The following is a 14100-nucleotide window of genomic DNA, read 5'->3' on the forward strand; positions in this document are numbered from 1 at the left end:
TACTATAGGAAGTAGCGGTGCTATCACCATTTCATTCTATTAATTTTAAGTGGACCTTAGGAAAGTGTCAGGTCGAGTTTCAATTAGGACGACATTTATTAATGTTGAAGATTGAAAATTCGCGTGGTGTATTGTCAAATGTTTATTGAGAGAAAAAATAGTCTCGCGTCCGTTACGAGATTTTCCCTAAGTGAAAGGAATGTCGAGAGTAGCGAAAGCTCTTCCCGCGTAGTAGGTGATTCAAGTTCTTATCCTTATGTGTCATCAACTGCATCTTTACGTTTATACGCCGTGATTCTGCCACAGCGGAACGAGGTATGCCCGTTTCTAGCCCCCCCGTACGTAGTCGAAATTAATTCTCATTTCAGGAACAGCTGGCAGATACGGCGGCTTGCCAGCTTTCGCGTAAATCGCTGCGTCGCACAGCCGGGAGTTCAGTTATATAAACTCTAACATTTTTTTAAATTAAACAGGGAAAAATTACGCGGAAAAATTTCTAATATACAAAATTGTCTATATTTCATAACGATTCAGTTTTTTATATTTACTAAGACTTTTACTATATTTTGTATAATATTATTTATGCTAAATATTTTTACTAAACATCCTTATACAGGGTGCCCCGTCACTACCGCATTATCTCTTAAGGGCGGTTTCCTGAAGTAATTTGAATAAAAAAATCATACAAAAATGGCAAGGCTATAATACTTTTCAAATTATAAACGATTAAAGTTGACCTATTGGCTAAAGTACGCGCGCTCAGGTACGGTATAACACACAATAGTACAGGTGCATGCACATGTCGTCCCTTTTCCAAATATTGATTCTACACATACAACAATATATGTAATAATAATCTGCCTTTTCTATCATTTAAATAAACATAAATGATAAACGCAAATAATAACAATTTTGTCAAAACATTATGAATAAAATATCACACAATACATTTATGAGAATCAGTAAGCTGTCACACATTTGACGTTTCTTTCAGGGATTTACAACTAATTTCATATCTTATGCAAATTCTCACTTATGTGCATGCATCTGTATCATTGTGTGTTGTACCGTACCTGAGCGCGCGTACTTTAGTCAATATAATTGGTCAACTTTAATTGTTTATAATTTGAAAAGTTAGCCTCGACATTTTTGCATTAGCATTTTTTTTCTTCAAATTACCTCAGGAATCCGTCCTTCAGAGATAATACGGTAGTGGCGGGACACCCTGTATAAGGATGTTTAGTAAAAATAATAAGCATAAATAATATTATACAAAAGTCTTAGTAAATATAAAAAACTGAATCGTTATGAAATATATACAATTTTGTATATTAGACATTTTTCCGCGTAAAAACATTGCGCAGCTGAAACTGCGTTTCCATTAGCATGACCATATATAAAATTCATATCTGCTATTTTCTTATTAGAGTAATACGCTGACATTTTCAGCACAATACTTTGGAACTGTGTAATCACCAAATAGAATCGCTGGTTATAGTATAATGACAACTGAACGATTGCCGATGAAATCTTTCTAAAGTATGTATGGAAATTGAATGGTCATTTAGATGGCGATTTGTAAACACCGAAGTAAATCTTCATGTTATATGTGACACGTAAAAGCCAATAAGTTAATCATGATACTAATATATGAAATTGTTCATATTTGAGAAACGATTGAGTTTTCGACCTATGTTTACTAACAAGGAAATCCACATAAGCGTCCGCCTCCGATTTTCATAAACTTGTAATATGTTGTACTTTAGATCAAAATAATAGATACGTTTTTTATTATATTAAATGCAAGTTCGCAAGTTTAGGAGGTGAAATACCCCTTTCAAGAAAATCGATTTTCTTCATTCGAAGGGAATATAATGAAAACTATAAAAGATAGAAAAAATATTTTGAATAAAAGTTGAATGGTTTGAAGAGTACTTTACAGAAATTATTTTAATAATTATAATAAGAAGAAGTGGTGGGGGAAATATAAAAAAAATATTTTTTCAAATAATTTCTGTAAAGTACTATTCAAACCATTCAACTATTATTCAAAATATTTTTTTCTATCTCATATAGTTTTCATTATATTCTCCTCGAAGTTTCACCCCCTAAACTTGCGAAAGGGCACTTATAACAAAAAACGTATCTGTTATTTTGATCTAAAGTACAACATATTACAAGTTCACGAAAATCAGAAGCGGACACTTGTGTGGGTTTCCTTGTAAAATTTATTCAATATAGTGTGTCTATATCCATCTGCTATTGAGTGCTGCATGCTTTTTTTTAACACCCTGTATGACTCGCGTGCGTAAATCTAATTCGAAACCGCTCGTTTCTGCCACGCGCTGTTATTTTTACTGGCGACGAAAGGAAAAAGACAAGAGCGCGACCGCGGTAGATCAACTGAGAACACAGAATGTTCATAACTTGGTCTATTCCATCCATCTAGTTTAAATTTCTATTTACTTTCACGCCGAAAGTTTACGACGAAGACTCAAGTGTCGTATATGAGTTTGCGAGGAGCGACGAAAGCGTAAACGGATTTTCCTTCACCCGACATGGCGGCTAAGGACCTGCTATTATTTACAAAAGTTCGCCGCCCTTACTTTCCTTTCTCGCCAAGTCGTACACCGCTTTTAACGAAGCGGGAGGTACACGAACTTCGAAGATACACAGCAGATGGTGTTTTTTGCGGAAAGTATTTCGTTTTAATCTTTACACCCGAGCGACGTGAAAACGTTGCTTGTTCCCAATATAATAAGACAGAGGAGATGCCTGTATACAGATGTGTTTGTGCGCGAGATTTACGTCGCATTCTCTAACTTTCTCGGAATGAAATCTCATTCCAAATGAATGATAACTGGCAGTATTTGAAACAATAGTGAAAATACTACTACTTGAAATCTCAAGAGTCAACGTTTCACTCAAGTTTAGTATAGATTCTGACTCCATATAAGCGAATGTTTCGATGGATTAGAGTGAATATTGATGCGTTCATAAATGTGTTAAAGGAATGCCACACTTGGAAATTTTACCGGCAAAATAATGAATTTTTCTGTAAAGTTTATGCGTCCTGTTAGTTGGATAGAGTTGCATGTGTTTTTAGACAATAAAACAATAGATTGAAACATTATTCAATATGTGATGAAAACGTTAAAAAATTTTAAGATGGATATCTCGAGCTGTCAGTTGGCATAACTATTTGCCTAATATAAAAGTTCTACAATTTGTGTATTTCGAAGGTATATTTGTTCTGTTCAGAAACATTTCAAGAAAAATTGCTGTACCTTTACAGTCGTATTTAGAAATTTCAAACTATACGAAAAGTTCGCGAAAATTCGCCTGTATATACGTAATAATATTTTTCGGTAAATATGATAAAGCAACATTTGTACAAGATTTAGATATGTACAAGAAACACGAAAAGAGTACTGTGATTGTATTGTATTGTGTTAATATTTATCTGACTTGAGACGTTTTGACAGTCGCCCCGCGTTATCGACATTTTTGGAATTCGCCATCTTTGACATTCTCTTAAACATCAGAACTTTTAACAGTTCCTTAACAGAACTTTTCAGGAGAAATGTTTGAATGTTTATAACTGTGTAATAAGCAACGTAGATGTTTTATTTGTTTAAATGTTACTTAACACATCCATGAACTAATGCATCGTTATGTTTCTATGACGATGAGGTGCATAGGATTCACTTTTTAATTCCAAGTAGAAATATTCACTTGACGGTTTAGAGTGCAGAATTCTTTCTATATGTGAGTAAAAAACTACTCGAATCAGAGTAGCTCGGTGATCACTCTACTTCTCAAGTAAAATTTTATTGGAAGGAATTTAGAAACGTATGAAATTTAGGGAACTGGAAAAATAAATTTTTAAGAATGTTTCTCGCTGGAGGTTCTGATCGCGTATTTATTTTTCGTCAAATTGAACTCCCCTGCATTTACGATGTTTATTAAAGTTTTTATTAAAGATCATGTCAAACAATGACGGAGAAAATTAAATTATCAGAATTATCAGAAAAAATGGAATACACGCGCAGTTAAAAGAGAAATGTCTATTTGTTATCAATCAACAAGAGCGAGCAAATTTTATTGTAAAATGTTTATGGAAAGTTAATCATATTGTAGGAAATTCGCACAAAATTGTTAAAACAGACCGGGTGGTTTATTTTCCTGCCCGTAATATCATTTCTCCGATCAGTCATTCTACTCTGTCCTTTGTTGCATGTCCAAAATTGGCCGGATCATCCGATATTATTTTTTCATTGATAAGGATTGCACGTTATCGCGAAATCATATTTCCACGTCGCTGAATCGATTCGTCTCTGGATGCTTCGGCCAAAAGCGAAGGATGCAGGACGGCGCTTCAAAGCGGTGATAAATCTCGTGCTTCGTGGCTGAAAAAGAGAAAAAGGAAAGAAAATCTCGACAACGCGCATTCCTGCTCGAGAAAAATTCGCCGCGTAATGGATTCCGATCCTTTTGTATGCCGAGACTGTGCGTGTCCTACTCGGCGCGCGTACTTTTTTTTCCATCGAATAGCGAGGCGAAAGGGAGAAAAGCGGAACTTGGAAAGCGCGGCCTTATGCTTCACGGTTTTCCTCTCATCCCGTTACGTCATTGCGCCGTGCGGCATTTGATTGTCGCGATTTCAACGTAAAAAGTCGCCCGCTGTTTTTTTTCTCGTAACTTTAATTACCGCGGTTCCGTTTGTGACGCGCTTCCATACGACGTACACACAATGCGTGGTATTGATCGCTCCTTTCCTCATCGACGATAGCTCGTCGTATACAGCGCTGAATGAATCCCGCTAGGACACCGGAAACGGACAAAGTAGTAATCTCACGGTAGTGTCAGACAACGAACTGATTATGATGCGTATTATTTAAATGTTCAAATCTTATCCTATCATTCACTAAAAAGAACTCGTAAATTCTGACTACGATATAGAAAAAATAAAAGAATAAATAACGTAATAATACCCTCGAGCACATCTCCTGTCTAAAAGTCACGTGATCTTAAGAGCAATAATAATATAGTCAAAACTCTTTATTAGGGGTTTCACTATTCGTGAAGTAAAAATTCATAACAACTTTTTATTCGCGATCAGAAAATATCATATTTGCGGTCAAAATTTCAATTTTATTCTATTATAATCCTATTATATTTATAAATAAATGAATAAATTAATTTGTTTGAATTCAGAAGTCTATAAAATGTTGCAAGATAAGAAAAAATTACCAAGTTTTTTAAAACATTTTTTAATCAGACATCCAATAATATTTAAGTAATTATAATAATAATAATGTAATTATAATAATGTACAGATTTCAAAAAAATATTATGCAAATATATTAAGCATTTGTTATGTATTAGCTAAATATTAATATATTATAATATAGTATAAAATTGTTAATTTGAAATAAAACCTTTTTTAATAACATTTTTTTCCTAATTTTTAATTATCTTGGAACGCACTCCCTATTTTTCCATACATTTTACATTCCATATTCGCGGCATTTTAACTGAATCTATCCCACGCGAATAAGGAGCTTTGACTGCAAACATTCCAGCAAAAATGATGATGTCAAATGACGTTTTAACGACGTATTAATTGCGTCTCTAATGTCAATAATATGTCATTAATACGTCATCATGTTCGCTGGGATAAATTCGCAATAACAAGGATATGAGGGTAAGCACATCGCGGTATATTACGAGTGGCTCTTGATTTTCCGGAATCGATCGAATTATTTGTAAAATACGTTACGATATTTCGTGTGTGCGATCACTCTGTGCTAAGATCACTCTGGGCAGTGGCAGCATCATGCAATTCTAATTCTTCGTGTACCCAATCATGCACTAATCTTATTTAATTAATAACTAAAAATCGGCGTGGTCATTTGCAAAGTGACAGAAGACCTTTCTCTTCAGTTTGATCTAATATACAAGCATATGGTGGCAGATATCGCTATAACAGATCATATCGTGCGTGATCATTCACCAAATTTTTGTAATTAATAACTCAAAATTTTACGTAATCGTTTGTAAAATGATAGGGAAATTTATTGTTTGGTTTGATGAGTTCTACCTCCACACAATGAGTTACATGAATTGTCAGATACCCTATATATTTACAAACTCTTGTATTTGACTGCTTGTAATCGAAAATTGAGATACAGTTGCCAATATGTGCCTGTTGCGAATCTATATCCCAGTGAACATGATGACGTCAAATGACGTATTAATGACATATTATTGACGTTAGGGATGTAATTAATACGTCATTAAAGCGTCATTTAACATCACCATGTTTGTTGGGATGCAGTCAAAGCTCCTTATTCATGGAAGATAGTTTCCGCTAAAATGCCGCAAATATAGGATGGTAAAATATATGAAATATAGGGGATCAAATAATAAAAATGTATGAAATATAGGGGATCAAATAATAAAAATCGTAGAAGATTAACACGCATGTTATGCATGTTAGAAGAATAAAGGAAGTTTCAGTAATTTTTTGAATTTTTCACCTAAAGAAGCGAAAACTTGGAGAAGACTAACAACTCTAGTTGTAATTCCGAAATATATGAAATCTGGTTATCTTTATATTATTGGGCCTGCTGAATTCGAATATGAAGCTTTTAAAATTGCCAAAATCTCAGAGAATTTGATAAAAGAATGCAACTTTTCTATAGAAAAACCTTCTTTTTCAGCAAATACTTTCTAATGAACGATTGACAATTATGAACAAAAAAGTCTTTTTTTTATTAATTTTATTATTTTATTGATATTTTTAATTTAACGAATGATTGATCATCAGATTTATTTTCGCAGCTTCGTGAATCGTAGTGCAGGAGAAATAACGTACAACCGAGAGCAGCGTTTAAGTGCGGAGCTTAACGGCTGGCTAATGATATGCTCATATTATTCGTGATGTAACATACTTTTTCATTGCATGAAATTAACTTTAAAATATTTTGAGGATATGTGACAGCAAAGGAAGAGATTTCGGTAGATAAAAACTGCGAGTATATGTTAATTTTGATCAAGAACTATCTGTTAAACTCACAAAAATAAAAAAAATCAATAAAATCAATAAAAAGATCTTCTTTTACTCACAAATGTCAATTGCTTATTTAAAAAATATTTGCTGAAAAACGGGGCTTTTCTATAAAAAATAAACTACATTTTCTAAAAGTTCTCCGGGATTTGGACCATTTTATTATTTTAAGCTTTATATTTGCAGACCAAAAATAAAAGATAGCCCGATTTCCTATATTTCTCTTATGAATAAATTTTGTTCTTTGTTTTGCATTGTTCTTTGATAGCGAAAGGGTTAAATGTCCTATTATATTTTATTTTCTAATTAGAATATTTTCACTATCTTGATTTCATCAAAAACATTGTGATTTTCGGTTTACACGCTATTATTTATATTTTTTTAAAAACACCGGAATTTTACGCATATTTTTAACTCATTAAGCGTTATTATAGTCATGAGTGCAGTACAATAAACTGAAATACAGTGAATGAAAACCGATCGACTAGGAACGACAGCTGGACGCTGCAGAGACTAAATTCTGAGAAAGCTGGACGTTGAACGGATGCAAAGCGACGTAATTTAGATGTAACAATAGATAAAGGTAGACGGTTGGACATTGTTGGATATTAATGTGAAATGGTGAGCGTACAATATAAACGTTCACGAAGCATTATATCAATGCAATAATGCATATTCAAACATAAATCGCATTAATTTTCAATAAAAAAATCAGATCAGTTATACATTTCTATTTAAAACGATGAGAATAATTTCCATAATTTCTTCAAATTATAATTTTCTACAGTAAGATGTAAATAATCATAAAATTATTACTCATTTGTTTTTTATAATTATAACAAAAATACTAGTGAATGGACGCAGAATAAAATATAAACTTAATTAAGAAACTAAAATTTCAAATAATAGCTTATATACTGTCCTTATAACACTAACAATTAAATAAAGAATTAAAAGGACTTTCTTTGGACATTCAAGATAAATTATAAAATAATTGACGATAGATTTTTTTCCTAAACCATAAAATACAGAAATGGCGACAATAAAACCTTTGAAAAAGTCAAAATGAATCCATTGGATATTCTTATATTAAAGTAATTTCTTGTGTAGGGGTTTTCGTCTCAATTTTAATATGTTATATAATTTTGTGCGTATGTGTGTGTTCCAATATACATTATATATTTCAATATATTATATATTCTCGCGCTACGTCACGAATAACCAGACATTCTGTATAAAAAATCCGTAAGCTCCAATTTTGGCATTGGGATTATGATAATTGTGTCTTTGTATTCATCATAGATACCATATTTCAATCAAATGATGAATGAAGGAATCAGATGAGAGTCACGTATGTTGAGAAATACAAACTTTTATAAATAGCTAGATATTGCGCTTGTAGAGAAGTCCACGGGGGGCGGGAGGAAGATTGAGTAGCTCGAGTCTCTTCGATCAACTTCGACGCAGTAACGTAATTCGATTCTACGATGATACCCGAGAAAGACCTTAGAAATCATTCTACTCCTCTCCACGTGCTTCACATACCCTCGAGAGCCATCTCGAGATGTAAAAAGTATTATACAGGGTGTAAAAAAATTAGACCGACAAACTTTGGGAAATAGAGGACATAAAAACAAACATATTTTGTTAATAATGTTTTTCTCTACGACGCTTCGTTTTAATACTACAGGGTACAAAATAGGAATTTTATGATTTTAATAAAATACAAACATATAAATGGAAAAATTAAATTTATTTCAATTACACATATATATTTTAATCTTTAAAAAACAATGAAACAAAAATGCGCGATTAACTCAATTTATAATGCTAATACCGGCGGTACTGTAACTTTCAAGTTTTATTATACAAAAAGTACTTAATGAAAAAATACGTTATTATAGTGTTTTGGAAAGCTCTGAAGATAAACTAAAAGAATATGCAATAAAGAGTAGGATATTTTATTTAAAAAATTCAAGTTGACTTTGGCGTGACCTTAACGCCTCCATCCAAGGTCAGACAAAGTAGTTTTTTATGTTCCCCTCAAAAACCTACAAATTTTATATTAAACATTTTTCTATACATACATATTATGTATGTATGAGGCGAATGGAGGAATTTTTGAACATTTATTATAAATTGAGCTAATCATTTGCGCATTTTTGTTCCGATTCTTTTGTTCATTGTTTTTTGAAGATTGAAATAAATTTAATTTTTCCACTTATATGTTTGTTTTTTATTATAATCATAAAATTCCTATTTTATATCCTGTAGTATTAAAACGAAGCATCGTAGAGAAAAACGTTATTAACAAAATATGTTTGTTTTTATGTCCTCTATTTCCCCTCAAAGTTTGTCGGTCTAATTTTTTTACACTCTGTATATACACACGTATGTACGTATATACATACATCCACACATACGATAACTTTTCAATTCCAATTACCGATATTGCAATGTGACCGACACTCAATCTCGCGCATATTTTCCGCTGCATTCTCATTGGTTTACGGCGGATATTTTCCGCGCGTAATTAATTCGATCCAGCTTAACGTCCCGTCGTCGTACACTTACCTGGAGATTGGGTGGGCAATGATCGAGAAGCTCCAGCATGTGCCTGATGTTCTGCGCGTCTTGTATCACGAAGTTTAGTTCCATGTCGAATTCGCCGCCCACGAGCTGCACATAAAAAAGAACGAGCGTGTTCGATGATAATCGCATAAATTTCGCATGTCATAATTCGCAGGTATTACGTTTCGCACACAACAATGCCGCGGAGTAAATTTGTTCTACTTGCGTATACATTATTGGATTTTACATGTCCAAATACATGAAATAGTAGTCATAAATGATAATACGGGATATAAACGGGCCAAAGCGTTATGGGGACGCAAGAGAGGCTGAAGAGCGAAGGGAGGAACGAATATATCGTCAGTATTTAATTGCGAAAATGTTAACTGAACGCTACGCTATCCTATATTCTAGATGTATGTCAAACGAGTGCGTTACGTAACGCTATTCTGTTAAATCAAAATCCAACTAACCATGATGTACGGCAACAAATAAAAGCGTTTTGACAAACAGCTCGTCGATTATCCCATGACAATATTATTGATATTAATTAGTAGGGCACGTTCTTTTATCGTAAACTTGACTCTTGGGTAAACAGTTTTTCCATTAAACATATTTCATATTCAGACAGCACAAATGTCCAAAATCGAGTCATAAGACGTCTTTAGGACGTCTTTAAGACTTCTTTAAGACAATACCTTATAAACTTGTCTTAATTAAAGTTAAAAGGGTAGAAGATTTTTTTGTTCAGTTCGACCTAATATACAGACATACGACGGCAGATCTCACTATTACAGCTCATCTATTATATCTCACGTGATTATTCAAATCTTCTTTAATTAATATCTCAATAATTATTGTGAATAGTATTATTGCAAAATAGTATAGGACTTTTATGTTTAACCCATACTGTCTTCACGAGAGCTTCGAAGGTTGTTTTGAAACACTCTATATGTGTATATAAGGTGTTCCAGCTCGACTCCATAATCTCTCGTGAAAGTATAAAGCAGATTGAGATAAATGCAAAAATCTTATACTGTTTTGCGATATTCGCAGTAGCTGTCAAACATTAATTAAAGAATTTTTGTAAATGATGACGTTCGATGTGATAGATGAGCTATAGTGATGTCTGCCGTTATGTGCTTGTATTAGGTGTACAACTTTGCTTCCGCCGTTTTCCTATAGATGGCTTTAGCGGTAAGTGGTGGTCGAAATAAATAAATCATAGACGTCATACAATAAACTTGGGCATCTGTCAACATAACCCCATAGAAACATTAGTTGATTTGTGTCTGCATCATAAAGTTATTCTCGATTGAAAATGTCAGTTTACGAGCCAAATTCTCGTCATTTAATTTTCTGCTTCAATATGAAGAAATCTGCGGCTGAGGCTCATCGAATGCTCTCAAATACTTATGATGAGGCCGCTATTAATGAAAGAACGTGTCGTGAGTGGTTTCAACGCTTCAAGAACGGTGATTTTGACGTCGAAGACCGGCATAGCGGTGGAAGAGAGAAGGTTTTCGAAGATGCAGAATTGGAGGCATTACTTGATCAAGACTCGTGTCAAAATCAAGAAGAATTGGATCATTGAGAGTGACTCAACAAGCCATTTTAAAACGCCTCAAAGCCATGGGAATGATTCAGAAGCAAGGAAATTGGGTGCCGTACGAATTGAAGTCGAGAGATGTTGAACGACGTTTGTTTGCTTGTGAACAGCTGCTTGAAAGGCAAAGACGGAAGGGATTTCTGCATCGCATTGTGACTGGGGACGAAAAGTGGGTTCATTACGATAACTCCAAGCACAGAAAATCATGGGGAGTTCCCGGCCATGCTTCCACGTCGACGGCCAAACCGAATATTCATGGCTCCAAGGTCATGTATTTGGTGGGACCAGCTCGGCGTACCGTATTATGAGCTGTTAAAACCGACTGAAACAATCACAGGCGATCGGTATCAAACACAATTGATGCGTTTGAGCCAAGCATTGAAAGACAAACGGCCGCAATACAACGAGAGACACGATAAAGTGATTTTGCCGCATGACAATGCTCGACCCCATGATGCGAAAGTGGTCAAGACATGCTTGGAAACGTTGAAATGGGAAGTCCTACCCCATCCGCCGTATTCTGCAGTCGTTGCTCTCTCTGACTATCACTTGTTTCGATCAATGGCACACAGCCTGTCTGATCAGCACTTCCGGTCTTATTAAGAAGTAAAAAATTGGATCGATTCGTGGATCGTCTCAAAAGATGACCAGTTTTTTCGACGCGGGATTCGTACGCTGCCCGAAAGATGGGAGAAAGTAGTGGCCAGCGATGAACAATACTTTGAATCATAAATGTATAACCAGTTTTTTCCAATAAAGCCTCAAATTTCGGAAAAAAACGGCGGAAGCAAAGTTGTACACCTAATATATGAGGTCAACCTGAATAAAAGCTTTAGTTTAAATCATTTTGCAAATGGCCATGTAGATTTTTAGTTATTAATTAAAGAAGATTAGTGCATTATCGCGTAAAATCGTGCAACAATTTTTTTAATTTATAATTAAAAATCTACATGGTTATTTACAAAATAGTAGAGAAATTTGTTCAGTTTGACCTAATATACAAATTAATATACGACAGACGTCGCCATTATAGTTCATATACCATATTATCTTTCACAAATCTTCTACAATTAATATCTCGATGATTATTGCGATTTTTGCAAAACGATATGAGACTTTTTTGTTCATCTCAATTCGCTCTACGTCTTCGGAAGAGATGGTCAAATGAATACGAGGACATCTCGTATACACATATACACACAGCACGCGCGCGTACACATACACGTACGCGCATATATATATATATATATATATATATATATATATATATATATATATTTGCAAGCGAAAATTTACATGAATTATACGGTGGAATATGTATAACCTATCTTTTTTAAATTTTAAATTAATGGGGAATCAACCGCGTTTCGTAAGAAAGATTAACGCCGCGAGTGACGTTGCTTTCGTTTCGCGTTTTTACTCTTAGAAAAATCTCATTGAGGAAACAGGGCGCGGTCGTCATTTGGCGAAACTTCTCGTGTACTTAGATTCGCCCCGCGTAGTAACGATGTGTTTTTACGGATGCCTGAGACGCCACAGACAAAACATTTCGGACACGAGGAGTTTACGGGCCACGTCCGTTTGCGGTTCTTTTTACTAGAAGCGACTTATATATAGCCGGACCGGAAGTCCTGCCTCCGTGGAGAGAGCGTAATTTCCGGAGAAGTATCTCTCTTGCTCGTCCTCCGTGTTTCACCTATCCCGGGCCGTCGTTACTTTGTCTTTTTGGGAATGTTCGCACCGGTATTGATCATAAATGCCTTACGCTACGGTCATGAACAATTTTTACGAGCTCGTCGACGATCGTTCATTGAAATTCACGACTTAGCACGGCAGCGCCGTTTATAAAACTGATTGTCCCGACAATTGAAAGCGCGACTTATCCTGATGCGATTCGATCGAACCGCCAGCCGGAACTCCCCAGCCTCTATCCTGCGTCTTGCGAAGTTACGTTGTAAGTTGCGAGAATCGGTTAGCATCGCGAGTGGGAGCGCGGAGGTTCGCTTACATTCCGTAAGATTACTCCGAAAACTATTCTTCTGCTGAGCACGCGATGGTGAAAGGTTGCACGAAGGAATGTTACTCTTTCACCGAATCCCCAACTAATATCACCGTCGGCACTGCTAAAGTGTAAACCACTGTTGAGAAAATAAAAGCGTTACGGAGGCACGGTGTACATTCGATGGCCGCGCGCCTGGATTTTCTTACCTTCTCCGGACGCTTTTACTATAGCCCGCTCTGTAACTCGTAGAAGATTCATATTGACTTGTGTGAACTTGGCACAACATATTTAAAAATGTGACTTTTTTTAGAGTTCTAATACTTTCTTGAAAAGTACTAGAGCTCTATGCAACAATTTTAAATAGCTCCGGTCATTAAATACAAAAAAATAGACTTTCAAAAAAAGGTGCGCTAAGTTCACGCAGCGCACCTAATCAGTGAAATCAACTATTTCTTTAGAGTTCCGCTTTGTATTACAATAGTTCTAGAGTTCTATATCATATATAACAATAGTTCTAAAGAAATAGTTGATTTTACTGATTAAGTGCGCTTCGAGAACTTAGCGCACCTAATCAAAAAAACTATTTAAATTAACTATTTCTATAGAGTTCCGGTCATTAAATACAAAAAACAGACTTTCAAAAAAAGGTGCGCTAAGTTCTCGCAGCGCACCTAATCAAAAAAACTATTTAAATTAACTATTTCTATAGAGTTCCGGTCATTAAATACAAAAAAACAGACTTTCAAAAAAAGGTGCGCTAAGTTGTTGCAGCGCACCTAATCAAACAAACTATTTAAATTAACTATTTCTATAGAGTTCCGGTTTGTTTTACAATAGTTCTAGAGT

At 34.7% G+C, this 14100-nt stretch overlaps 1 protein-coding gene across 11 annotated transcripts in view; it reads right to left on the bottom strand.

Moving 5' to 3' along the window:
• The window catches only part of LOC116841528 (neurobeachin), a 581065-nt gene that overhangs the window by 220547 nt on the left and 346418 nt on the right, over positions 1-14100 (bottom strand). For all 11 annotated transcript variants that reach the window (XM_032809573.1, XM_032809576.1, XM_032809575.1 and 8 more), the window contains exon 2: positions 9647-9751. In XM_032809573.1, coding sequence (XP_032665464.1) covers positions 9647-9751 — 105 coding nt within the window. The remainder of the gene's footprint in view (positions 1-9646; positions 9752-14100) is intronic.

The sequence above is a fragment of the Odontomachus brunneus genome, unplaced genomic scaffold (genome assembly GCF_010583005.1).
Source record: "Odontomachus brunneus isolate Ranch 3 - 2012 unplaced genomic scaffold, Obru_v1 Obru_scaffold_016, whole genome shotgun sequence".
Lineage (NCBI taxonomy): Eukaryota > Metazoa > Arthropoda > Insecta > Hymenoptera > Formicidae > Odontomachus > Odontomachus brunneus.